At 43.2% G+C, this 26,361-nt stretch overlaps 1 protein-coding gene across 2 annotated transcripts in view; it reads right to left on the reverse strand.

Annotated features, from left to right (window-relative positions):
* The window catches only part of MTR (5-methyltetrahydrofolate-homocysteine methyltransferase), a 600,857-nt gene that overhangs the window by 180,805 nt on the left and 393,691 nt on the right, over positions 1-26,361 (reverse strand). For both annotated transcript variants that reach the window (XM_053711885.1, XM_053711884.1), the window contains 2 exons: positions 15,899-16,019; positions 14,708-14,789 (listed from right to left, as the gene is read on the reverse strand). In XM_053711885.1, the coding sequence (XP_053567860.1) occupies positions 14,708-14,789; positions 15,899-16,019 (203 nt within the window). The remainder of the gene's footprint in view (positions 1-14,707; positions 14,790-15,898; positions 16,020-26,361) is intronic.

Genomic DNA, 26,361 nt, shown 5'->3' on the forward strand with positions numbered 1-26,361 from the left:
AGGACAATGTCCGTGTGAGCCTTTACTTGAGGAAGGGACGACGCTCGAATCAGAATGTCGTCCAAGTAAGGTACTACAGCAATGCCCCTTGGTCTTAGCACCGCCAGAAGGGACCCTAGTACCTATGAGAAAATCCTAGGAGCAGTGGCTAATCCGAAAGAAAATGCCACGAACTGGAAATGCTTGTCCAGGAATGCAAACCTTAGGAACCGATGATGTTCCTTGTGGATAGGAATATGTAGATACGCATCCTTGAAATCCACCTTGGTCATGAATTGACCTTCCTGGATGGAAGGAAGAAGTTTTCGAATGGTTTCCATCTTGAACGATGGAACCTTGAGAAACTTGTTCAAGATCTTGAGATCTAAGATTGGTCTGAACGTTCCCTCTTTTTTGGGAACTATGAACAGATTGGAGTAGAACCCCATCCCTTGTTCTCCTAATGGAACAGGATGAATCACTCCCATTTTTAGCAGGTCTTCTACCCAATGTAAGAATGCCTGTCTTCTTATGTGGTCTGAAGACAACTGAGACCTGTGGAACCTCCCCCTTGGAGGAAGCCCCTTGAACTCCAGAGAATAACCTTGGGAGACTATTTCTAGCGCCCAAGGATCCAGAACATCTCTTTCCCAAGCCTGAGCGAAGAGAGAGAGTCTGCCCCCCACCAGATCCGGTCCCGGATCGGGGGCCCGCATTTCATGCTGTCTTGGTAGCAGTGGCAGGTTTCCTGGCCTGCTTTCCTTTGCTCCAGCCTTGCATAGGTCTCCAGGCTGGATTGGCTTGAGAAGTATTACCTTCCTGCTTAGAGGACGTAGCCCTTGGGGCTGATCCGTTTCTGCGAAAGGGACGAAACTTAGGTTTATTTTTGGTCTTGAAAAGACCTATCCTGAGGAAGGGCGTGGCCCTTGCCCCCAGTGATATCAGAGATAATCTCTTTCAAGTCAGGGCCAAAGAGTGTTTTCCCCTTGAAAGGAATGTCAAGCAATTTGTTCTTGGAAGACGCATCCGCTGCCCAAGATTTTAACCAAGCGCTCTGCGCCACAATAGCAAACCCAGAATTTTTTCGCCGCTAACCTAGCCAATTGCAAGGTGGCGTCTAGGGTGAAAGAATTAGCCAATTTAAGAGCACGAATTCTGTCCATAATCTCCTCATAAGAAGAAGAATTACTAATAATCGCCTTTCCTAGCTCATCAAACTAGAAACACGCGGCTGCAGTGACAGGGACAATGCATGCAATTGGTTGTAGAAGGGAACCTTGCTGAACAAACATCTTTAGCAGACCTTCTAATTTTTTATCCATAGGATCTTGGAAAGCACAACTATCTTCTATGGGTATAGTGGCGCGCTTGTGTAGAGTAGAAACCGCCCCCTCGACCTTGGGGACTGTCTGCCATCAGTCCTTTCTGGGGTCGACTATAGGAAAACAATTTTATAAATATGGGGGGAGGTACTAAAGGTATACCGGGCCTGTCCCATTCTTTACTAACAATGTACGCCACCCGCTTGGATATAGGAAAAGCTTCGGGGGGCCCCGGGGCCACTAAGAACTTTTCCATTTTACATAGTGGTTCTGGAATGACCAGATAATCACAATCATCCAAATTGGATAACACCTCCTTAAGCAGAGCGCGGAGATGTTCCAACTTAAATTTAAAAGTAATCACATCAGGTTCAGCTTGTTGAGAAATGTTTCCTGAATCTGAAATTTCTCCCTCAGACAAAACCTCCCTGGCCCCCTCAGATTGGTGTAGGGGCCCTTCAGAAACCATATCATCAGCGTTCTCATGCTCTACAGAATTTTCTAAAACAGAGCAGTCGCGCTTTCGCTGATAAGTGGGCATATTGGCTAAAATGTTTTTGATAGAATTATCCATTACAGCCGTTAAATGTTGCATAGTAAGGAGTATTGGCGCACTAGATGTACTAGGGGCCTCCTGTATGGGCAAGACTGGTGTAGACGAAGGAGGGGATGATGCAGTACCATGCTTACTCCCCTCACTTGAGGAATCATCTTGGGCATCATTTTTACTAAATTTTTTTATGACATAAAATACATATAGTTAAATGAGAAGGAACCTTGGTTTCCCCACAGTCAGAACACAATCTATCTGGTAGTTCAGACATGTTAAACAGGCATAAACTTGATAACAAAGCACAAAAAACGTTTTAAAATAAAACCGTTACTGTCACTTTAAATTTTAAACTAAACACACTTTATTATTGCAATTGCGAAAAAGTATGAAGGAATTGTTCAAAATTCACCAAAATTTCACCACATTGTCTTAAAGCCTTAAAAGTATTGCACACCAAATTTGGAAGCTTTAACCCTTAAAATAACGGAACCTGAGCCGTTTTTATATTTAACCCCTTTACAGTCCCTGGAATCTGCTTTGCTGAGACCCAACCAAGCCCAAAGGGGAATACGATACCAAATGATGCCTTCAGAAAGACTTTTCTATGTATCAGAGCTCCACACACATGCAGCTGCATGCCATGCTGTCCTCAAAAACAAGTGCGCCATACCGGCGCGAAAATGAGGCTCTGACTATGATTAGGGAAAGTCCCTAAAGAATAAGGTGTCTAAAACAGTGCCTGCCGATATAATCATATCAAAATACCCAGAATAAATGATTCCTCAAGGCTAAATAAGTGTTAATAATGAATCGATTTAGCCCAGAAAAAGTCTACAGTCTTAATAAGCCCTTGTGAAGCCCTTATTTACTATCTTAATAAACATGGCTTACCGGATCCCATAGGGAAAATGACAGCTTCCAGCATTACATCGTCTTGTTAGAATGTGTCATACCTCAAGCAGTAAGAGACTGCACACTGTTCCCCCAACTGAAGTTAATTGCTCTCAACAGTCCTGTGTGGAACAGCCATGGATTTTAGTTACGGTGCTAAAATCATTTTCCTCATACAAACAGAAATCTTCATCTCTTTTCTGTTTCTGAGTAAATAGTACATACCAGCACTATTTTAAAATAACAAACTCTTGATTGAATAATAAAAACTACAGTTAAACACTAAAAAACTCTAAGCCATCTCCGTGGAGATGTTGCCTGTACAACGGCAAAGAGAATGACTGGGGTAGGCGGAGCCTAGGAGGGATCATGTGACCAGCTTTGCTGGGCTCTTTGCCATTTCCTGTTGGGGAAGAGAATATCCCACAAGTAAGGATGACGCCGTGGACCGGACACACCTATGTTGGAGAAACAGCCTCCGAAGAAGCAAAAGTGTCAAATTTGTAAAATTTGGAAAAGGTGTGAAGCGAAGACCAAGTCGCAGCCTTGCAAATCTGTTCAACAGAAGCCTCATTTTTAAAGGCCCAGGTGGAAGCCACAGCTCTAGTAGAATAAGCTGTAATCCTTTCAGGGGGCTGCTGTCCAGCAGTCTCATAGGCTAAGCGTATTATGCTCCGAAGCCAAAAGGAGAGAGAGGTTGTCAAAGCTTTTTGACCTCTCCTCTGTCCAGAGTAAACGACAAACAGGGCAGATGTTTGACGAAAATCTTTAGTAGCCTGTAAGTAAAACTTCAAGGCACGGACTACGTCCAGATTATGCAAAAGACGTTCCTTCTTTGAAGAAGGATTAGGACACAATGATGGAACAACAATCTCTTGATTGATATTCCTGTTAGAAACCACCTTAGGTAAAAACCCAGGTTTGGTACGCAGAACTACCTTGTCTGAATGAAAAATCAGATAAGGAGAATCACAATGTAAGGCAGATAACTCAGACTCTTCGAGCAGAGGAAATAGCCATAAAAAACAGAACTTTCCAAGATAAAAGTTTAATATCAATGGAATGAAGGGGTTCAAACGGAACTCCCTGAAGAACTTTAAGAACCAAGTTTAAGCTCCACGGGGGAGCAACAGTTTTAAACACAGGCTTAATCCTAACCAAAGCCTGACAAAATGCCTGGACGTCTGGAACTTCTGCCAGACGCTTGTGCAAAAGAATAGACAGAGCAGAGATCTGTCCTTTTAAAGAACTAGCTGATAAGCCTTTGTCCAAACCCTCTTGGAGAAAGGACAATATCCAAGGAATCCTAACCTTACTCCATGAGTAACTCTTGGATTCACACCAATAAAGATATTTACGCCATATCTTATGGTAGATTTTCCTGGTGACAGGCTTCCGAGCCTGTATTAAGGTATCAATGACTGACTCGGAGAAGCCACGCCTTGATAGAATCAAGCGTTCAATCTCCATGCAGTCAGTCTCAGAGAAAGTAGATTTGGATGATTGAAAGGACCTTGTATTAGAAGGTCCTGCCTCAGAGGCAGGTCCATGGTGGAAGAGATGACATGTCCACTAGGTCTGCATACCAGGTCCTGCGTGGCCACGCAGGCGCTATCAGAATCACCGATGCTCTCTCCTGTTTGATTTTGGCAATCAGTCGAGGGAGCAGAGGAAACGGTGGAAACACATAGGCCAGGTTGAAGAACCAAGGAGCTGCTAGAGCATCTATCAGCGTTGCTCCCGGGTCCCTGGACCTGGATCCGTAACAAGGAAGCTTGGCGTTCTGGCGAGACACCATGAGATCCAGTTCTGGTTTGCCCCAACGATGAATCAACTGAGCAAACACCTCCGGATGGAGTTCCCACTCCCCCGGATGAAAAGTCTGACGACTTAGAAAATCCGCCTCCCAGTTCTCTACGCCTGGGATGTGGATCGCTGACAGGTGGCAAGAGTGAGACTCTGCCCAGCGAATTATCTTTGAGACTTCTAACATCGCTAGGGAACTCCTGGTTCCCCCTTGATGGTTGATGTAAGCCACAGTCGTGATGTTGTCCGACTGAAATCTGATGAACCTCAGTGTTGCTAACTGAGGCCAAGCTAGAAGAGCATTGAATATTGCTCTTAACTCCAGAATATTTATTGGGAGGAGTTTCTCCTCCTGAGTCCACGATCCCTGAGCCTTCAGGGACTTCCAGGCTGCGCCCCAACCTAGAAGGCTGGCATCTGTTGTTACAATCGTCCAATCTGGCCTGCGAAAGCTCATACCCTTGGACAGATGGACCCGAGAAAGCCACCAGAGAAGAGAATCTCTGGTCTCTTGATCCAGATTTAGTAGAGGGGACAAATCTGAGTAATCCCCATTCCACTGACTTAGCATGCATAATTGAAGCGGTCTGAGATTCAGGCGCGCAAATGGCACTATGTCCATTGCCGCTACCATTAAGCCGATTACTTCCATGCACTGAGCCACTGACCGGCGTGGAATGGAATGAAGGACACGGCAAGCATTTAGAAGTTTTGATAACCTGGACTCCGTCAGGTAAATTTTCATCTCTACAGAATCTATAAGAGTCCCTAGGAAGGAGACTCTTGTGAGTGGTGATAGAGAACTCTTTTCCACGTTCACTTTCCACCCATGCGACTTCAGAAATGCCAGAACTATCTCTGTATGAGACTTGACAATTTGAAAGCTTGACCCCTGTATCAGGATGTCGTCTAGATACGGAGCCACAGCTATGCCACGCGGTCTTAGAACTGCCAGAAGTGAGCCCAGAACCTTTGTAAAAATTCTCGGGGCAGTGGCCAACCCGAAGGGAAGAGCTACAAATTGGTAATGCCTGTCTAGAAAGGCAAACCTTAGGAACCGATGATCTTTGTGAATCGGTATGTGAAGGTAGGCATCCTTTAAGTCCACTGTGGTCATGTACTGACACGCTTGGATCATGGGTAGGATGGTCCGAATAGTTTCCATTTTGAATGATGGAACTCTGAGGAATTTGTTTAAGATCTTTAGATCCAAGATTGGTCTGAAGGTTCCCTCTTTCTTGGGAACCACAAACAGATTTGAATAAAATCCCTGTCCTTGTTCCGTCCGCGGAACTGGATGGATCACTCCCATTACTAGGAGGTCTTGCACACAGCTTAGGAATGCCTCTTTCTTTATCTGGTTTGATGATAACCTTGAAAGATGAAATCTCCCTTGTGGAGGAGAAGCTTTGAAGTCCAGAAGATATCCCTGAGATATGATCTCCAACGCCCAGGGATCCTGAACATCTCTTGCCCACGCCTGGGCGAAGAGAGAAAGTCTGCCCCATACTAGATCCGTCGCCAGATAGGGGGCCGTTCCTTCATGCTGTCTTAGAGGCAGCAGCAGGCTTTCTGGCCTGCTTGCCTTTGTTCCAGGACTGGTTAGGTTTCCAGGCCTGCTTAGATTGAGCAAAAGTTCCCTCTTGTCTTGAAGCGGAGGAAGTTAATGCTGCACCTGCCTTGGAATTTCGAAAGGCACGAAAATTAGACTGTTTGGCCTTTGATTTTGCCCTGTCCTGAGGAAGGGTATGACCCTTACCTCCAGTAATGTCAGCAATAATTTCTTTCAAACCAGGCCCGAATAAGGTCTGCCCCTTGAAAGGAATGTTGAGTAATTTAGACTTCATCAGAAACAAATGAGTTAGCTAGCTTAAGAGTTCTAAGCTTGCCAACAATTTCAGTCAATGGAGCTGTATGGATGGCCTCTTCCAGGGCCTCAAACCAGAATGCCGCCGCCACAGCAGTAACAGGCGCAATGCATGCAAGGGGCTGTAAAATAAAACCTTGTTGAATAAACATTTTCTTAAGGTAACCCTCTAATTTTTTATCCATTGGATCTGAAAAAGCACAACTGTCCTCAACCGGGATAGTGGTACGCTTTGCTAAAGTAGAAACTGCTCCCTCCACCTTAGGGACAGTCTGCTATAAGTCCCGTGTAGTGGCATCTATTGGAAACATTTTTCTAAATATAGGAGGTGGGGAAAAGGGCACACCGGGCCTATCCCACTCCTTACTAATAATTTCTGTAAGCCTTTTAGGTATTGGAAAAACATCAGTACTCACCGGCACTGCATAGTATTTATCCAGCCTACACAATTTCTCTGGCACTGCAATTGTGTCACAGTCATTCAGAGCAGCTAATACCTTGCCAAGCAATACACGGAGGTTCTCAAGCATAAATTTAAAATTAGAAATCTCTGAATCAGGTCTCCCCGATTCAGAGACGTCACCCACAGACTGAAGCTCTCCGTCCTCAGGTTCTGCATATTGTGACACAGTATCAGACATGGCTCTTACAGCATCTACGCGCTCTGTATCTCGTCTAACCCCAGAGCTATCGCGCTTGCCTCTCAATTCAGGCAATCTGGATAATACCTCTGACAGGGTATTATTCATGATTGCAGCCATGTCCTGCAAAATAATCGCTATGGGCGTCCCTGATGTACTTGGCGCCATATTAGCGTGCGTCCCTTGAGCGGGAGGCGAAGGGTCTGACACGTGGGGAGAGTTAGTCGGCATAACTTCCACCTCGACAGACCCCTACTGATAAGTAAAGACTTATCTTTACTGTTTAAGGTGAAATCAATACATTTAGTGCACATTCTCCTATGGGGCTCCACCATGGCTTTTAAACATAATGAACAAGTATCCTCTGTTTCAGACATGTTTGTACAGACTAGCAATGAGACTAGCAAGCTTGAAAAACATTTTAAAGCAAGTTAACAAGCAATATAAAAAACGTTACTGTGCCTTTAAGAGAAACAAATTTTGACAAAATTTGAAATAACAGTGAAAAAAGGCAGTTACACTAACAAAATTTTTACAGTGTATGTAACAAGTCAGCAGAGCATTGCACCCACTTGCAAATGGATGATTAACCCATTAATAACAAAAACATAATTTATGTAAGAACTTACCTGATAAATTAATTTCTTTCATATTAGCAAGAGTCCATGAGCTAGTGACGTATGGGATATACATTCCTACCAGGAGGGGCAAAGTTTCCCAAACCTCAAAATGCCTATAAATACACCCCTCACCACACCCACAATTCAGTTTAACGAATAGCCAAGAAGTGGGGTGATAAAAAAGTGCGAAAGCATATAAAATAAGGAATTGGAATAATTGTGCTTTATACAAAATCATAACCACCACAAAAAAAGGGCGGGCCTCATGGACTCTTGCTAATATGAAAGAAATGAATTTATCAGGTAAGTTCTTACATAAATTATGTTTTCTTTCATGTAATTAGCAAGAGTCCATGAGCTAGTGACGTATGGGATAATGATTACCCAAGATGTGGATCTTTCCACACAAGAGTCACTAGAGAGGGAGGGATAAAATAAAGACAGCCAATTCCTGCTGAAAATAATCCACACCCAAAATAAAGTTTAACGAAAAACATAAGCAGAAGATTCAAACTGAAACCGCTGCCTGAAGTACTTTTCTACCAAAAACTGCTTCAGAAGAAGAAAATACATCAAAATGGTAGAATTTAGTAAAAGTATGCAAAGAGGACCAAGTTGCTGCTTTGCAAATCTGATCAACCGAAGCTTCATTCCTAAACGCCCAGGAAGTAGAAACTGACCTAGTAGAATGAGCTGTAATTCTCTGAGGCGGAGTTTTACCCGACTCAACATAGGCAAGATGAATTAAAGATTTCAACCAAGATGCCAAAGAAATGGCAGAAGCTTTCTGGCCTTTTCTAGAACCGGAAAAGATAACAAATAGACTAGAAGTCTTTCTGAAAGATTTAGTAGCTTCAACATAATATTTCAAAGCTTTAACAACATCCAAAGAATGCAACGATTTCTCCTTAGAATTCTTAGGATTAGGACATAATGAAGGAACCACAATTTCTCTACTAATGTTGTTGGAATTCACAACTTTAGGTAAAAATTCAAAAGAAGTTCGCAACACCGCCTTATCCTGATGAAAAATCAGAAAAGGAGACTCACAAGAAAGAGCAGATAATTCAGAAACTCTTCTGGCAGAAGAGATGGCCAAAAGGAACAAAACTTTCCAAGAAAGTAATTTAATGTCCAATGAATGCATAGGTTCAAACGGAGGAGCTTGAAGAGCCCCCAGAACCAAATTCAAACTCCAAGGAGGAGAAATTGACTGAATGACAGGTTTTATACGAACCAAAGCTTGTACAAAACAATGAATATCAGGAAGAATAGCAATCTTTCTGTGAAAAAGAACAGAAAGAGCAGAGATTTGTCCTTTCAAGGAACTTGCGGACAAACCTTTATCTAAACCATCCTGAAGAAACTGTAAAATTCTCGGAATTCTGAAAGAATGCCAAGAAAAATGATGAGAAATACACCAAGAAATATAAGTCTTCCAGACTCTATAATATATCTCTCTAGATACAGATTTACGAGCCTGTAACATAGTATTAATCACAGCGTCAGAGAAACCTCTTTGACGAAGAATCAAGCGTTCAATCTCCATACCTTTAAATTTAAGGATTTCAGATCCTGATGGAAAAAAGGACCTTGTGACAGTGGGTCTGGTCTTAACGGAAGAGTCCACGGTTGGCAAGAGGCCATCCGGACAAGATCCGCATACCAAAACCTGTGAGGCCATGCCGGAGCTACCAGCAGAACAAACGAGCATTCCTTCAGAATCTTGGAGATTACTCTTGGAAGAAGAACTAGGGGCGGAAAGATATAGGCAGGATGATACTTCCAAGGAAGTGATAATGCATCCACTGCCTCCGCCTGAGGATCCCGGGATCTGGACAGATACCTGGGAAGTTTCTTGTTTAGATGGGACGCCATCAAATCTATTTCTGGAAGATCCCACATTTGAACGATCTGAAGAAATACCTCTGGGTGAAGAGACCATTCGCCCGGATGCAACGTTTGGCGACTGAGATAATCCGCTTCCCAATTGTCTACACCTGGGATATGAACCGCAGAGATTAGACAGGAGCTGGATTCCGCCCAAACCAAAATTCGAGATACTTCTTTCATAGCCAGAGGACTGTGGGTTCCTCCTTGATGATTGATGTATGCCACAGTTGTGACATTGTCTGTCTGAAAACAAATGAACGATTCTCTCTTCAGAAGAGGCCAAAACTGAAGAGCTCTGAAAATTGCACGGAGTTCCAAAATATTGATCGGTAATCTCACCTCCTGAGATTCCCAAACTCCTTGTGCCGTCAGAGATCCCCACACAGCTCCCCAACCTGTGAGACTTGCATCTGTTGAAATTACAGTCCAGGTCGGAAGCACAAAAGAAGCCCCCTGAATTAAACGATGGTGATCTGTCCACCACGTTAGAGAGTGTCGAACAATCGGTTTTAAAGATATTAATTGAGATATCTTTGTGTAATTCTTGCACCATTGATTCAGCATACAAAGCTGAAGAGGTCGCATGTGAAAACGAGCAAAGGGGATCGCATCCGATGCAGCAGTCATAAGACCTAGAATTTCCATGCATAAGGCTACCGAAGGGAATGATTGTGACTGAAGGTTTCGACAAGCTGCCATCAGTTTTAGACGCCTCTTGTCTGTTAAAGACAGAGTCATGGACACTGAATCTATTTGGAAACCCAGAAAGGTTACCCTTGTCTGAGGAATCAATGAACTTTTTGGTAAATTGATCCTCCAACCATGATCTTGAAGAAACAACACAAGTCGATTCGTATGAAATTCTGCTAAATGTAAAGACTGAGCAAGTACCAAGATATCGTCCAAATAAGGAAATACCACAATACCCTGTTCTCTGATTACAGACAGAAGGGCACCGAGAACCTTTGTAAAAATTCTTGGAGCTGTAGCAAGGCCAAACGGCAGAGCCACAAACTGGTAATGCTTGTCCAGAAAAGAGAATCTCAGGAACCGATAATGATCCGGATGAATCGGAATATGCAGATATGCATCCTGTAAATCTATTGTGGACATATAATTCCTTTGCTGAACAAAAGGCAAAATAGTCCTTACAGTTACCATCTTGAACGTTGGTATCCTTACATAATGATTCAATATTTTTAGATCCAGAACTGGTCTGAAGGAATTCTCCTTCTTTGGTACAATGAAGAGATTTGAATAAAACCCCATCCCCTGTTCCTGAACTGGAACTGGCATAATTACTCCAGTCAACTCTAGATCTGAAACACAATTCAGAAATGCTTGAGCTTTTACTGGATTTACTGGGACACGGGAAAGAAAAAATCTCTTTGCAGGAGGTCTCATCTTGAAACCAATTCTGTACCCTTCTGAAACAATGTTCTGAATCCAAAGATTGTGAACAGAATTGATCCAAATTTCTTTGAAAAAACGTAACCTGCCCCCTACCAGCTGAGCTGGAATGAGGGCCGCACCTTCATGTGGACTTAGAAGCAGGCTTTGCCTTTCTGGCTGGCTTGGATTTATTCCAGATTGGAGATGGTTTCCAAACTGAAACTGCTCCTGAGGATGAAGGATCAGGTTTTTGTTCTTTGTTGAAACGAAAGGAACGAAAACGATTATTAGCTCTGTTTTTACCCTTAGATTTTTTATCCTGTGGTAAAAAAGTTCCTTTCCCACCAGTAACAGTTGAAATAATAGAATCCAACTGAGAACCAAATAATTTGTTACCCTGGAAAGAAATGGAAAGTAGAGTTGATTTAGAAGCCATATCAGCATTCCAAGTCTTAAGCCATAAAGCTCTTCTAGCTAAAATAGCTAGAGACATAAACCTGACATCAACTCTGATAATATCAAAGATGGCATCACAGATAAAATTATTAGCATGCTGAAGAAGAATAATAATATCATGAGAATCATGATGTGTTACTTGTTGCGCTAAGGTTTCCAACCAAAAAGTTGAAGCTGCAGCAACATCAGCCAAAGATATAGCAGGTCTAAGAAGATTACCTGAACACAGATAAGCTTTTCTTAGAAAGGACTCAATTTTCCTATCTAAAGGATCCTTAAACGAAGTACCATCTGACGTAGGAATAGTAGTACGTTTAGCAAGGGTAGAAATAGCCCCATCAACTTTAGGGATTTTGTCCCAAAATTCTAATCTGTCAGACGGCACAGGATATAATTGCTTAAAACGTTTAGAGGGAGTAAATGAATTACCCAATTTATCCCATTCTTTGGAAATTACTGCAGAAATAGCATTAGGAACAGGAAAAACTTCTGGAATAACCACAGGAGATTTAAATACCTTATCCAAACGTTTAGAATTAGTATCAAGAGGACCAGAATCCTCTATTTCTAAAGCAATTAGAACTTCTTTAAGTAAAGAACGAATAAATTCCATTTTAAATAAATATGAAGATTTATCAGCACCAACCTCAGACAGAATCCTCTGAACCAGAAGAGTTATCAGAATCAGAATGATGATGTTCATTTAAAAATTCATCTGTAGGGAGAGAAGTTTTAAAAGATTTTTTATGTTTACTAGAAGGAGAAATAACAGACATAGCCTTCTTGATGGATTCAGAAACAAAATCTCTTATGTTATCAGGAACATTCTGCACCTTAGATGTTGAAGGAACTGCAACAGGCAATGGTACTTTACTAAAGGAAATATTATCTGCTTTAACAAGTTTGTCATGACAATCAATACAAACAACAGCTGGAGGAATAGCTACCAAAAGTTTACAGCAGATACACTTAGCTTTGGTAGATCCAGCACTAGACAGCGATTTTCCTGTAGTATCTTCTGACTCAGATGCAACGTGAGACATCTTGCAATATGTAAGAGAAAAATCAACATATAAAGCAAAATTGATCAAATTCCTTAAATGACAGTTTCAGGAATGGGAAAAAATGCCAAAAAACAAGCTTCTAGCAACCAGAAGCAATGAAAAATGAGACTTAAATAATGTGGAGACAAAAGCGACGCCCGGAACGCCGACATTTTTGGCGCAAAATAACGTCAAAAAAATGACGCAACTTCCGGCGACACGTATGACGCCGGAAACGGAAAAGAATTTTTTCGCCAAAAAAGTCTGCGCCAAGAATGACGCAATAAAATGAAGCATTTTCAGCCCCCGCGAGCCTAACAGCCCACAGGGAAAAAAGTCAAATTTTTGAAGGTAAGAAAAAATGATTAAATCAAATGCATTATCCCAAATATGAAACTGACTGTCTGAAAATAAGGAAAGTTGAACATTCTGAGTCAAGGCAAATAAATGTTTGAATACATATATTTAGAACTTTATAAACAAAGTGCCCAACCATAGCTTAGAGTGTCACAGAAAATAAGATTACTTACCCCAGGACACTCATCTACATGTTTGTAGAAAGCCAAATCAGTACTGAAATGAGAATCAGCAGAGGTAATGGTATATATAAGAGTATATCGTCGATCTGAAAAGGGAGGTAAGAGATGAATCTCTACGACCGATAACAGAGAACCTATGAAATAGACCCCGTAGAAGGAGATCACTGCATTCAAATAGGCAATACTCTCCTCACATCCCTCTGACATTCACTGCACGCTGAGAGGAAAACCGGGCTCCAACTTGCTGCGGAGCGCATATCAACGTAGAATCTAGCACAAACTTACTTCACCACCTCCATCGGAGGCAAAGTTTGTAAAACTGAATTGTGGGTGTGGTGAGGGGTGTATTTATAGGCATTTTGAGGTTTGGGAAACTTTGCCCCTCCTGGTAGGAATGTATATCCCATACGTCACTAGCTCATGGACTCTTGCTAATTACATGAAAGAAAACAAAATAATAAAGGACAAAAACGTTTTTTTTAAACACAGTCACAACAACTGCCACAGTCTACTGTGATTTTTACCCTCCTCAAACACCACTTTGAAGCCTTTTGAGCCCTTCAGAGATGTCCTGTATCATGCAGAGGGAAGCTGAATTTCTCTGTCAGTATTTTTAGCTACACAGAAAAGCACTAAAATAGGCCCTTCCCACTTATATTGCAACAGAGGAAAGCTTCAGGAAACTGTCTCTAGGCAGAAATCAAACCAGCCATGTGGAAAAAAACTAGGCCCCAATAAGTTTTGTCACCAAACATATATAAAAACGATTAACATGCCAGCAAACGTTTTATATTACATTTTTATAAGAGTATGCATCTCTATTAATAAGCCTGATACCAGTAGCTATCACTGCATTTAAGGCTTTACTTACATTATTCCGGTATAAGCAGCATTTTCTAGCAAATTCCATCCCTAGAAAAATATTAACTGCACATACCTTATAGCAGGAAAACCTGCACGCCATTCCCTCTCTGAAGTTACCTCACTCCTCAGAATATGTGAGAACAGCCATGGATCTTAGTTACTTCTGCTAAGATCATAGAAAATGCAGGCAGATTCTTCTTCTAAATACTGCCTGAGATAAACAGCACACTCCGGTACCATTTAAAAATAACAAACTTTTGATTGAAGAAATAAACTAAGTATAAAACACCACTCTCCTCTTACGACCTCCATCTTTGTTGAGGGTTGCAAGAGAATGACTGGATATGGCAGTTAGGGGAGGAGCTATATAGCAGCTCTGCTGTGGGTGATCCTCTTGCAACTTCCTGTTGGGAAGGAGAATATCCCATAAGTAATGGATGATCCGTGGACTGGATACACTTAACAAGAGAAATACATAGCTATTATTGGACATTTCTTGACTCTAGCTTATACTCTTACCCTCAGCTTGTGGAAGTGGTAATATTATTCCCCTCTGTTTGTGTTTAATTTGTATGTGGGGATACATATACTGCTAAATATAAATTAACATCCAGTATAATATTCATTCTTTTATTATTTATATATTTGATTATTAAGTTCTGTCCCACCCCCTCTCCTTTCTTGCGCTACTAATACTCTGTTTTGAGTCTAATTTTAGCTAAACTTTTCTCTTAGTGAACAAATATACAATTGCACTACAAATGGTACACAAACACATTACTATTATACGCATGCAAGATAGTTATGTAGTTTTAAATAATTATAATAAAAGTAAACTCACAACCACCACACTTTTAGATGCATCCAGCACATGAATTACAGGTGAGCTATATCTTGGTGCTATTTTCACAGCTGTGTGCGTTCTGGGAGGGAAAAAAAAGAAGAAATAAGACCTTTAAATAACACAATATTAAAAATGGTTTCTTAAAGGGATAATAAATTTGGCATTCAATTACTAAACAAATACCAAAAACAATCTTGATCTGCGGCATTCATTTCTTTTCCATAATATCCAAGGTTATGTTACATAGGAAATGTCACGGATACGGGGCTGCAAGGTTTCTCAGCGGTTCTGGGCTACTCAGAGAAACCGCGATCCCCAGGCCCTTTGTTTTGTGTGTGGGATTCTTATCTTGGAGGAGCCAATCCCTGACCGCCACATTCCCCTTCGGCCGGGCCCCTAGAACTACCGGTCGGCCGCATCATCTCGGATTACCGTGTCCTTTGACCCAGAGCTCCGTTCTTTGGGGGTTTGGTTCCCCTTAGGGTGGGTGAAAAGTGGGGTGATTGCTGGAGGAAAGCTCCATTGGGAACCAGAAGTTCCGGATCCCCCTACAACCCCTATTCTCCCTGGCCTTCCCTGTGTTAGTTTGCCTACTTCTAACTCCGGTCACTTTTTGGAATGTAGCTTCTGGGGACCAAGGGCTTTCCAACGACAGTGCCGCCGCTCCCCCGGTATCACCCCAAAATCATCAACCATATACCACTGAAGACTATGGAACAATGGATTCTAGGACAGGGTGCCAGCCTGTCTGGAGGGGCGGGAATGGAGGGACAATTGTGGGATGACCAGGGCTATTATCAAGATGAGTTTTATTTATAAAAAAATTGTGTTTTCCCCAATAAAATGCTCTTCTTTGTTCACCAAAATGCTGGTATGTCTAATTATTTGTGTGGGCTCTGGCTATAATCACTTCTCCGCTACATAGCGGCTGGTTCCAGGGGTTGGAAGGACCCATTGGCGGAGCTACCCAGTCGGGGTAGCCGGAGATCCATCACAAGAATTGTGTGTGATCACCAACAAACTCAAAGATCATTACACTACCTTTATTTTACACTGCAGGGATCACATTTTTATGAGTGAGCTTTGGTGATATTTCTGCAACTTTTTATTACTGCGGATGACATCAGCCTGAAATTTTGCATTAAGTGTCAAGTCAAAATTAGATAAGAATGTTAAAACGTCACTTACCGTGATGTTGTTGCACCGCCAATAAGCAATGGCGTCTTTATTGCAAGTCTCTCCATTTCTTTGGCCACAAAAATCATTTCATCCAAAGAAGGCGTAATGAGACCAGACAAGCCAATGATGTCTAGAAAATAAGACATAAATTAAAAAAAAAACTTATTTCTTGTTGATTTCAATAAATCAATTTATAAATAATTCATAAAAGAAAAAACTACCACAAAAAAAAAAAATACATAGTGATCAACTTTTAAAGTTTAAACGAAGGATAGTTTTAGGTTCAGTTAATCGCAGAGGCAGAACTTTTTTTCACTTTCTGCAATGAGATTTTTTTTAATGAAAAGTTTTTTGCAGGTCATTTTGAAATTAAATTTTAAATTAGGCTGAAGAATAAAGTAGTTTTGACAGTTTTATAATATAGTGTAGCAACTGAAAAATGCATTTCTAATTAGATGCGATGAGAAAAAAGAAACGTTAAAATATTTCTTGAATAAATTTGTTTCCTTTGTTCTAATTTCACATAATTATATGGTAAAAATAAAGTAGTAATCAAAATGTGTATTGCTCACAAGAATGTCTTTCATGAGTGTCGGCATTGCAGACCGGGAGAGGTTAGGGGACGGGGTTGAAAAAAATCCCTTAGAGCCAGTCATCAATGTGCTGCAGCTTTGCAGCGCTGCTCCATAATTGACTGTTCTCTTCAAACAGCGTTTCACTCTGGCTGCTCTGAGTTAAAGAAAACTTACACAGTGCAGCTAGAGTACAGAGCTGTAGTTAATACTAAGCAAATATATTCATAAAAAAAAAAAATTAGCTAAGACTATTCAATGCCAAAGAAAAAAAATTACACACACACAATATATATATATATATATATATATATTTATATTACACATACACACATATACAGTATCCCACAAAAGTGAGTACACACCACATTTTTGTAAATATTTTATTATGTCTTTTCATGTGACAACACAGAAAAAAAATGACACTTTGCTACAATGTAAAAGTAGTGAGAGTACAGTCTGTATAATGAGTTATTTTGAGGGGATAGCAAATTTACACTATCACACAGCCATTAATGTCTAAACCATTGGCAACAAAAGTGAGTACACCCCTAAGTGGAAATGTCCACATTGTGCCCAATTAGCCATTTTCCCTCCCCGGTGTCATGTGACTCGTTAGTGTTACAAGGTCTCAGGTGTGAATGGGGAGCAGGTGGGTTAAATTTAGTGTTATCGCTTTTACACTCTCTCATACTGGTCACAGGAAGTTCAACATGGCACCTCATGGCAAAGAACTGAGGATCTGAATTTTTTTTTCTTTTGCTCTACATAAAGATGGCCTAGGCTATAAGAAGATTGCCAAGACCCTGAAACTGAGCTGCACCACGGTGGGCAAGACCACACAGCGGTTTCACAGGACAGGTTCCACTCAGAACAGGCCTCGCCATGGTCGACCAAAGAAGTTAGGTGCACGTGCTCAGCGTCATATCCAGGGGTTGTCTTTGGGAAATAGACGTATGAGTGCTGCCAGCATTGCTGCAGAGATTGAAGGGATGGGGGGTCAGCCTGTCAGTGCTCAGAACATAAGCCGCACACTGCATCAAAATGGTCTGCATCGCTGTCGTCCCAGAAGGAAGCCTCTTCTAAAGATGATGCACAAGAAAGCCTACAAACAGTTTGCTGAAGAATACAAAAGATAGAGGGCGTCACATGGTGCAGAACATACTAGCAAGGGATAGAATATGGTGGTAAGCAGAAAACCTACTCACGTGATAAAATGCACCAATGTGCAGTACAGGCAGGCCAGATCCAAAGAGTCGCCTGGCATACTACTAGGCAACTGGAACTGATCAGATCCTCGTCCCACCAAGGGGAGTCCAGAGATGCAGTGTAGTTCCCACAGGGTGTCTCAAACCACAGACAGAGAAAATAGCTAATGCTCTCCTGGGCACAGTAGTAGATGTTAGGAAGCCACATGGAAGGCAAAAGAGTTAACAATCCGGAGAGATGAAGTGCAGCAGCGAAGTGGCAAATTTTATAAGTTTATTAAAAAGTTAAAAACGACAACAGCAATGCGTTTCTCCGTGTCACAGCACAGTTTCATAAGGCTATATGGTTTGCTGAAGACAAGCAGACTAAGGACATGGATTACTGGAACCATGTCCTGTGGTTTGATAATTCCAAAATAAACGTATTTGGTTCAGATGGTGTCAAGCATCTGTGGCGGCAACCAAGAGAGGAGTACAAAGACAAGTGTGTCTTGCCTACAGTCAAGCATGGTGGTGGGAGTGTCATGGTCTGGGCCTGCATGAGTGCTGCCGGCACTTGGGAACTACAGTTCATTAAGGGGACCATGAATGCCAACATGTACTGTGACATACTGAAGCAGAGCATGATCCCCTCCCTTCGGAGACTGGGCCACAGGGCAGTATTCCAATATGATAACGACCCCAAAATACACCTCCAAGACGACCACTGCCTTGCTTAAGAAGCGGAGGGTAAAGGTGATGGACTGGCCAAGCATGTCTGCAGACCTAAACCCTATTGAGCATCTGTGGGGCATCCTCAAACGGAAAATGGCGGAGTGCAAGGTCTCTAACATCCACCAGCTCTGTGATGTCGTCATGGAGGAGTGGAAGAGGCATCCAGTGGCAACCTGAGAAGCTCTGGTGAACCCAAGAGGGTTAAAGCTTGGCTGGAAAATAATGGTGGCCACACAAAAACATAAATTATGCTTACCTGATAATTTTCTTTTCTTCCGTGGGAAAGAGTCCACAGCCACATTGATTACTTATGGGAAAAAAGAACCTGGCCACCAGAAGGAGGCAAAGACCCACCAGCCAAAGTCTCAAATACTCCTCCTACCTCCCCTATCCCCCAGTCATTCAGCCGAGTACAAGGAACAGTGGAAAAAGCCTCAAGGTGAAAGGGTGCCAGAAGATAAACAATAACGCCTCAAAAATGGGCGGGTGGCTGTGGACTCTTTCCCACGGAAGAAAAACAGAATTTATGCTTACCTGATAAATTACTTTCTCTTGTGGTGTATCCAGTCCACGGATTCATCCTTTACTTGTGGGATATTCTCCTTCCTAACAGGAAGGTTAGGAAGAAAAAGGAGAAACCATAGGGTGCAGTGGTGACTGTAGTTTAAACTAAAAATCTACCTAATAGCCAGGGCGGGCCGTGGACTGGACACACCACAAGAGAAAGTAATTTATCAGGTAAGCATAAATTCTGTTTTCTCTTGTAAGGTGTACCCAGTCCACGGATTCATCCTTTACATGTGGGATACCAATACCAAAGCTTTAGGACACGGATGAAGGGAGGCAACAAGACAGGTACCTTAAACGGAAGGCACCACTGCTTGTAAAACCTCTCCCCCAAAAACAGCCTCCGAAGAAGCAAAAGTATCGAATTTGTAAAAATTGGAAAAGTTATGCAGCGAAGACCAAGTCGCTGCCTTACAAAGCTGTTCAACAGAAGCTTCATTTTTAAAAGCCCATGTGGAAGCCACTGCTCTGGTAGAATGAGCAGTAATTGTTTCAGGAGGTTGCTGGCCAGCAGTCTCATAGGCCAAACGGATGATGCTTTTCAGCCAAAAGGAAAGAGGTAGCGGTCGCCTTCTGACCTCTCCTCTTACCAGAATAGATAACAAACAAAGAAGTTGTTTGTCTGAAATCCTTAGTTGCTTGTAAATAGAACTTTAAAGCACGAACCACATCAAGATTGTGTAACAGACGTTCCTTCTTTGAAGAAGGATTAGGACACAGAGAAGGAACAACAATTTCCTGGTTAATATTCTTATTAGACACAACCTTAGGAAGAAAACCGGGTTTGGTACGCAAAACTACCTTATCTGCATGGAACACCAACTAAGGTGAGTCACACTGTAAAGCAGATAACTCTGAAACTCTTCGAGCAGAAGAGATAGCTACCAAAAACAAAACTTTCCAAGATAAAAGTTTAGTATCTATGGAATGTAAAGGTTCAAACGGAACCCCTTGCAGAACTGAAAGAACTAAATTCAGACTCCATGGCGGAGCCACAGGTCTATAAACAGGCTTGATTCTGACTAAAGCCGGAGTAAACGCTTGAACGTCTGGTACCTCCGCCAGACGTTTGTGTAAAAGAATAGACAAAGCAGATATCTGTCCTTTTAAGGAACTAGCTGACAATCCTTTCTCCAATCCATCTTGGAGAAAAGACAATATCCTGGGAATCCTAATCTTACTCCATGAGTAACCCTTGGATTCGCACCAACAAAGATATTTTCGCCAAATCTTATGGTAGATTTTCCTGGTGACAGGCTTTCTAGCCTGAATCAGGGTATTGATAACCGACTCAGAGAAACCACGCTTAGATAGAATTAGGCGTTCAATCTCCAAGCAGTCAGACGCAGAGAAATTAGATTTGGATGTTTGAAAGGACCTGGTGGAACGGATGACATGTCCACTAGGTCTGCATACCAAGTCCTGCGTGGCCACGCAGGCGCTATTAGAATCACCAACGCCCTCTCCTGCTTGATTCTGGCAACCAGACGAGGAGGGAGAGGAAATGGTGGAAACACATAGGCCAGATTGAAGGACCAAGGTGCTGCTAGAGCATCTATCAACACCGCCTGGGTATCCCGGGACCTGGACCCATAAAGAGGAAGTTTGGCATTCTAACGGGACGCCATCAGATCCAATTCTGGAGTGCCCCATAGCTGAGCAAATACCTCCAGGTGGAGTTCCCACTCCCCAGGATGAAAAGTCTGACAACTTAGAAAATCCGCTTCCCAGTTTTCTACTCCTGGGATGTGAATTGCTGAGAGGTGGCAAGAGTGATCCTCCGCCCACCTGATTATTTTGGTTACTTCCATCATTGCTAGGGGACTCCTTGTTCCCCCTTGATGGTTGATGTAAGCTACAGTTGTGATGTTGTCCGACTGGAATCTGATGAATTTGTCCGCAGCTAGCTGAGGCCATGCCTGAAGAGAATTGAATATCGCGTTCAGTTCCAGAATGTTTATCGGGAGAAGAGCTTCTTCCCGAGACCATAAGCCCTGAGCTTTCAGGGAGTCCCAGACTGCACCCCAGCCCAACAGACTGGCGTTGGTCGTTACGATGATCTACTCTGGTCTGCGGAAACACGTTCCCTGAGACAGGTGATCCTGAGACAACCACCAGAGAAGAGAATCTCTGGTCCCCTGATCCAACTGTATTTGAGGAGACAAATCTGCATAATCCCCATTCCACTGTTTGAGCATGCATAGTTGCAGTGGTCTGAGATGTATCTGTGCAAAAGGGACTATGTCCATTGCCGCTACCATTAGTCCGATTGTCTCCATGCACTGAGCTACAGACGGCCGAGGAATGGAATGAAGAGCTCGGCAAGTAGTTAACAGTTTTAACTTTCTGACCTCCGTCAGAAATATTTTCATTTCTACCGAGTCTATTAGGGTTCCTAGGAATAAAACTCTTGTGAGGGGGGAGAGAGAACTCTTTTTGATGTTCACCTTCCACCCGTGAGACCTCAGAAAGGCCAAAACGATGTCTGTGTGAGCCTTTGCCTTTGAAAGAGACGACGCTTGTATCAGAATGTCGTCCAAGTAAGGTGCCACTGCACGATAGTCATATAATGACCCTCCTGGATCATTGGTAAGATTGTCCGAACAGTCTACATCTTGAATGATGGGACTCTGAGGAATTTGTTTAGAATTTTTAGATCCAGGATTGGTCTGAAAGTTCCTTCTTTTTTGGGAACCACAAACAGGTTTGAGTAAAAACCCAGCCCTTGTTCCACAATTGGAACTGGGCGGATCACTCCTGTTGTATGTAGTCTTCTGCACAGCGTAAGAACGCCTCTTTCTTTGTCTGGTCTGTAGACAGACGAGAAATGTGGAACCTTCCCCTTGGAGGGGAGTCCTTGAATTCCAGAAGATATCCCTGGGATACAATCTCTAAGGCCCAAGGATCGTGTACATCACTTGCCCAGGCCTGAGCGAAGAGAGAGAGTCTGCACCCACTAGATCCAGTCCCGGATCGGGGGCCACCCCTTCATGCTGTCTTGGAGGCAGCTGCAGGCTTCTTGGCCTGTTTACCCTTGTTCCAGCCATGGTAAGGTTTCCAGGCTACCCTGGGTTGAGCAAGAAAAAAGATTAACCCCTTAATGCCCAAACCGGATCAATAGCAAGTTAAAAACCGGTTAAAACGACTTCAGCACCTTGCCACAGCTCTGCTGTGGCCCGACCTGCCCTTAGGAACTAGATTTGTGGGGGAAAAGCATCTTATAGGCCCTCAAACTGCAGCAGGACCCTCCATGTGAAACAGCCTGAAGATCTAGTGAATCTAACTGCGCATCTGAGGCACGAAATTAGGCCCCTCCCACCTTACTCTGGTGATGTGAGGCCTAAATAAACACTCCTAAGAGTTATAATATTAGCCATGTGGGTAACAACCCCTGAAGAAACCCAAATGGACCTTCAAAGTGTCTCAAAAACGATATTTACTAGTAAAAACCGTTTGCCATAAAAAAGTGTCAACCCATAAAATAGTGTCAATCAGCATAAATTAGCCCTGCTATGTAAGCTTGTAATTCCATACTTAGTCTCTGAATAAAGCTTACCCTTCCCTCATGGGGATCTTATCAGTCCTTTTCTAGCATTATCACAGTCTTGTCTAGAAATAAATGACTGAACATACCTTATTGCAGCCTAACCTGCAAACCGTTCCCCCCAACTGAAGTTTTCTTGTACTCCTCAGTCCTGTGTGGGAACAGCAGTGGATTTTAGTTACAACATGCTAAAATCATCTTCCTCCCTGCAGAAATCTTCATCTCTTTTCTGCTGGAGAGTAAATAGTACACACCGGTACCATTTAAAATAAACTTTTGCTTGTAGATCAAAAACATACAAATCTAACACCACATTCACTTTACCCTCCGAGAGAGACCCTATTGCTTAGAGCCGGCAAAGAGAATGACTGGGGGGTGGAGCTAGAGGGGGAGCTATATGGACAGCTCTGCTGTGTGCTCTCTTTGCCACTTCCTGTTAGGAAGGCGAATATCCCACAAGTAAAGGATGAATCCGTGGACTGGATACATATTACAAGAGAAAGAAAAATTATCAGGTAAGCATAATTTATGTTTTTCTTCCTAATGGGAGAGAGTCCACAGCCGCATTCATTACTTATGGGAAATTTATACCCAAGCCAAAGAGGACACAGAATGCCAAAACGGGAGGGTAAGAGGCAGACCACATGAAGGCACTACCCAAAAAACACATTCCCAAAACAAAAGACCCCGTTTCGTCAGAAAACCGGGAACAAGAACCTTTTGAAAAACCAAAAGGCGGCACCATTGATGCAAATCTACCAACAGGTCAACGAACCTGAGCGGTCACCATGAATAGACGCAACCGAGAGCACGGACCCCAAGGACACCATCTCTCAAGGCAACAGCCCAGCCGCAGCCCCTCAACCAACTAGGGGACCAACGAAACACTCCCGAAGGGGACACAGGCCCAATATAAGGAGGAAAAAACCCTAAGTCATCAAAAACCAAAAAAAAAAAAAAAAAAAAAAAAAAAACCATCTCACTCCAGTGGGCAAACGTACACTGACCCAGGTCCCAAGGACCGGAACCGCAGCAGAATACAAGAGAAAACTCAAAGGGAACAAACAGATCTCAAGGACCATACAGCGTCCAAATGGCTAAACAGCAGGGGACCAAGGGCACTCCTATGAAAACCCGGTCATCAAGGGAAAAACCACTACCAGCTAAGCGGAGAAAACAAAAAAAACAGGTCCCACACCAGAAGAGACTGGGGGTGCTGTGCCAGCAAGTATAAAATCCAGAGATGGTCAATGAAACAGATGCCGGACAGAAAGGAGAAGCTAGTGGTGCAAGCAACAGCGGAGCCCTCCCTGAAAAGGAAATACCCCACCTTGCTCTTGTACAACCAAGACAGCCCAACCACTACAGGCCACAGAGCTGAACGCCAAAGCAACTCAGTTCACACGGCCAATAAAGTTAGTTAGGATTAGTGCAGTGATCCAAACGCAACCCATCCATTGACCGGTAGCTAGACAAGCCAACAGGCCGCAACAAACAGCAAACCAGCACACACCTTCACTCAAGAAAAACGGGGAAGAATAAACAGTCACCTAAGAACAAAATACGACTAGAACCCTGAGATAAGCCACCCAGAAATGGGTGATAAGAATCCCAATGGCCAGCCCATCTCTGAAAAACCATGGACCACCGGAACCCATCACTCTACAGAGAGATAAAAAAAGGCCCCCGATGGAAAACATGAGATAAAAATACTCATCCCAAACCTCTGTAATCATCTGAGGATGATTACCCAGACACTGAGCACCCAAAGGGCGCCCCCGGCCAGAACAACTAACTGCATGAAACCTTTAAGACACAATCTCTCGAGCCCCCTAAGCTAGTCCGTCAGATGGCTAAACACAGAAGCGGGGGAACATCCCAACACGCTGTCACTGACCCCACAGGGCGAAAACGAAACCAGGACATAAGACGAACAGCAGGGCCTCATGGAGAAAAACCCCAAGCTCAGTCGTCACAACCGGGTAGTTAACCGGAGACTTCCAAACTCCCCTAAAGGAGTGACAAAGGAACACATCCTAATCTCATTCCCAAATTCCAACGTAAAACTCCCCGAGTCTGATCCAACTGACAATCTCTGCAGAGGAGACACTGCGATGAAACCGCAGCACTAAATCCTATGGAGCCTAGATCCTAGGACAGAGGTCAACCTGGTCCTAAATCTTAAAAATGGGGCTACTTAGTGACCTACGAACTCTAGTGGCAGCACCAGACAAAAAGGAGAACCACAAAACCCGAGCATAAATGCTCCCAGAGGCGAAGATAGTGAAACCAACCACCTCTGAAGGGCCCTTGAGAAATGACTACCGCCGTGGAGGAAAAGCGGACACCAGGATACTTCAGATCAGAAGACAGGCGCTTTATGCCTGAGATCAATCCCACAACCTTCTACTGCAGGAACTACGGAGCGAAACACTACGCCACATATCCTTCAAGCTTGTGCCAGAATCCTAAAGAGTCCAAGTATCGAACAAACTAGACCATGACCACGAGCCAAAAAGCATCTCGAATCTCAGAACCGCTACAAGTAGCAAGGACCACAGCCCTCCACCGAGGCTGCAGAGGAACACCGTGATACACCACCAGCCCTATGTCTGAAGCAGAACTGCGACGGACCAGCCCAAGCGCTCAGGTCTAAATTAATGGGGTTTTTTTAAAAACAAAACAAAAAATGAACAACTGAACAGGCAAGTCCCGCCAGACCAGCCAGGCAAAACGTGCGTCACTAACAATCACATAAGTAACTCCGGACAAAATCAGGGAACAATTCCTATAAAAGAAAATAAGTCGAGAAATCCCAGAATTCCCATAGGGAAGAAAAAAACAGAAGTAAATAATCCAGACCGGATAAAAAAAAACAAGGGCACCTGCAGGCATCCGCTCAGAAGGAACCATGTCTCTGCAGTACCTGACAAAGATCTTCACCTTCAGAAAAACAGCGGGGAAAAACGTACCCCATAAGCCTATTGCACAGAACCCTGAGAAGATCCCCGATAATACAGTAAAGGATCCCCCAATAAATCAAACAGACGTCGCAATAGGACGCGCAGCTGCACAATCCTGTAGCAAAAAGAACATGGGGGCGCAATCATCCCCGGGGGAAACACAATGATGCCTTTCATGGTCTGAACACCCAGGATAGGCAGACAAGCATATAACTGCAATGAAACCTCAGGATCCTGCAGGCGAATCAACGCCATTAAAAAATTCAAACGAAAATGTCCCGCCATCTCCGGGATAAAAAATCCACCCTGCGCAGAGGAGACATTAACATTGGGGTCACCCGCAAAAGTAAAAGGAGTGTGCGGTTGGGAAGGCACTTGCTGAGGAACAGAGCTCCCAGGAGCCGATGGCTCAGAAGGCAGAGGGTCCCCCGAGCCCAACGGACCCGGCAGACCATGCACACACGAGACACAAGAATGGCAGACTTGCGATAACAGGACCAAATTACAGTCCTCATCCGAGGACTAATCTGAATCAGATATGAAAATAGTCTCTGCATTAGAATCCTCCATGGCTAAGACTTTAATTATAACAACGCAATTTGGAAAATAAACTGGCACCTGACACCCACGATGGCTGGGGCACTCACCACCTCCTATGACCAGGCCTTAGGGAGCAGACTCTTTCCTCCGTCGCCACACGGTCAGGAATGCTGAAGGTAGAGAAGACCCACCCAAGCGTAAACATGCACGGTTACCAGATGCCCCGCAAAATCCAAACAACACGCCACTCACAAGGCAGCAAAACTAGGTTCCAGAACAAACTAGCAAGTCTGAGAAAAAGGAAAATCGGAGTTCAGGGTCAAGCCTAGCAAAACAGGTCTCAGCCTCAGAGCCCAAATTCCCA

The sequence above is a fragment of the Bombina bombina genome, chromosome 4 (genome assembly GCF_027579735.1).
Source record: "Bombina bombina isolate aBomBom1 chromosome 4, aBomBom1.pri, whole genome shotgun sequence".
In the NCBI taxonomy this organism is placed as follows: domain Eukaryota; kingdom Metazoa; phylum Chordata; class Amphibia; order Anura; family Bombinatoridae; genus Bombina; species Bombina bombina.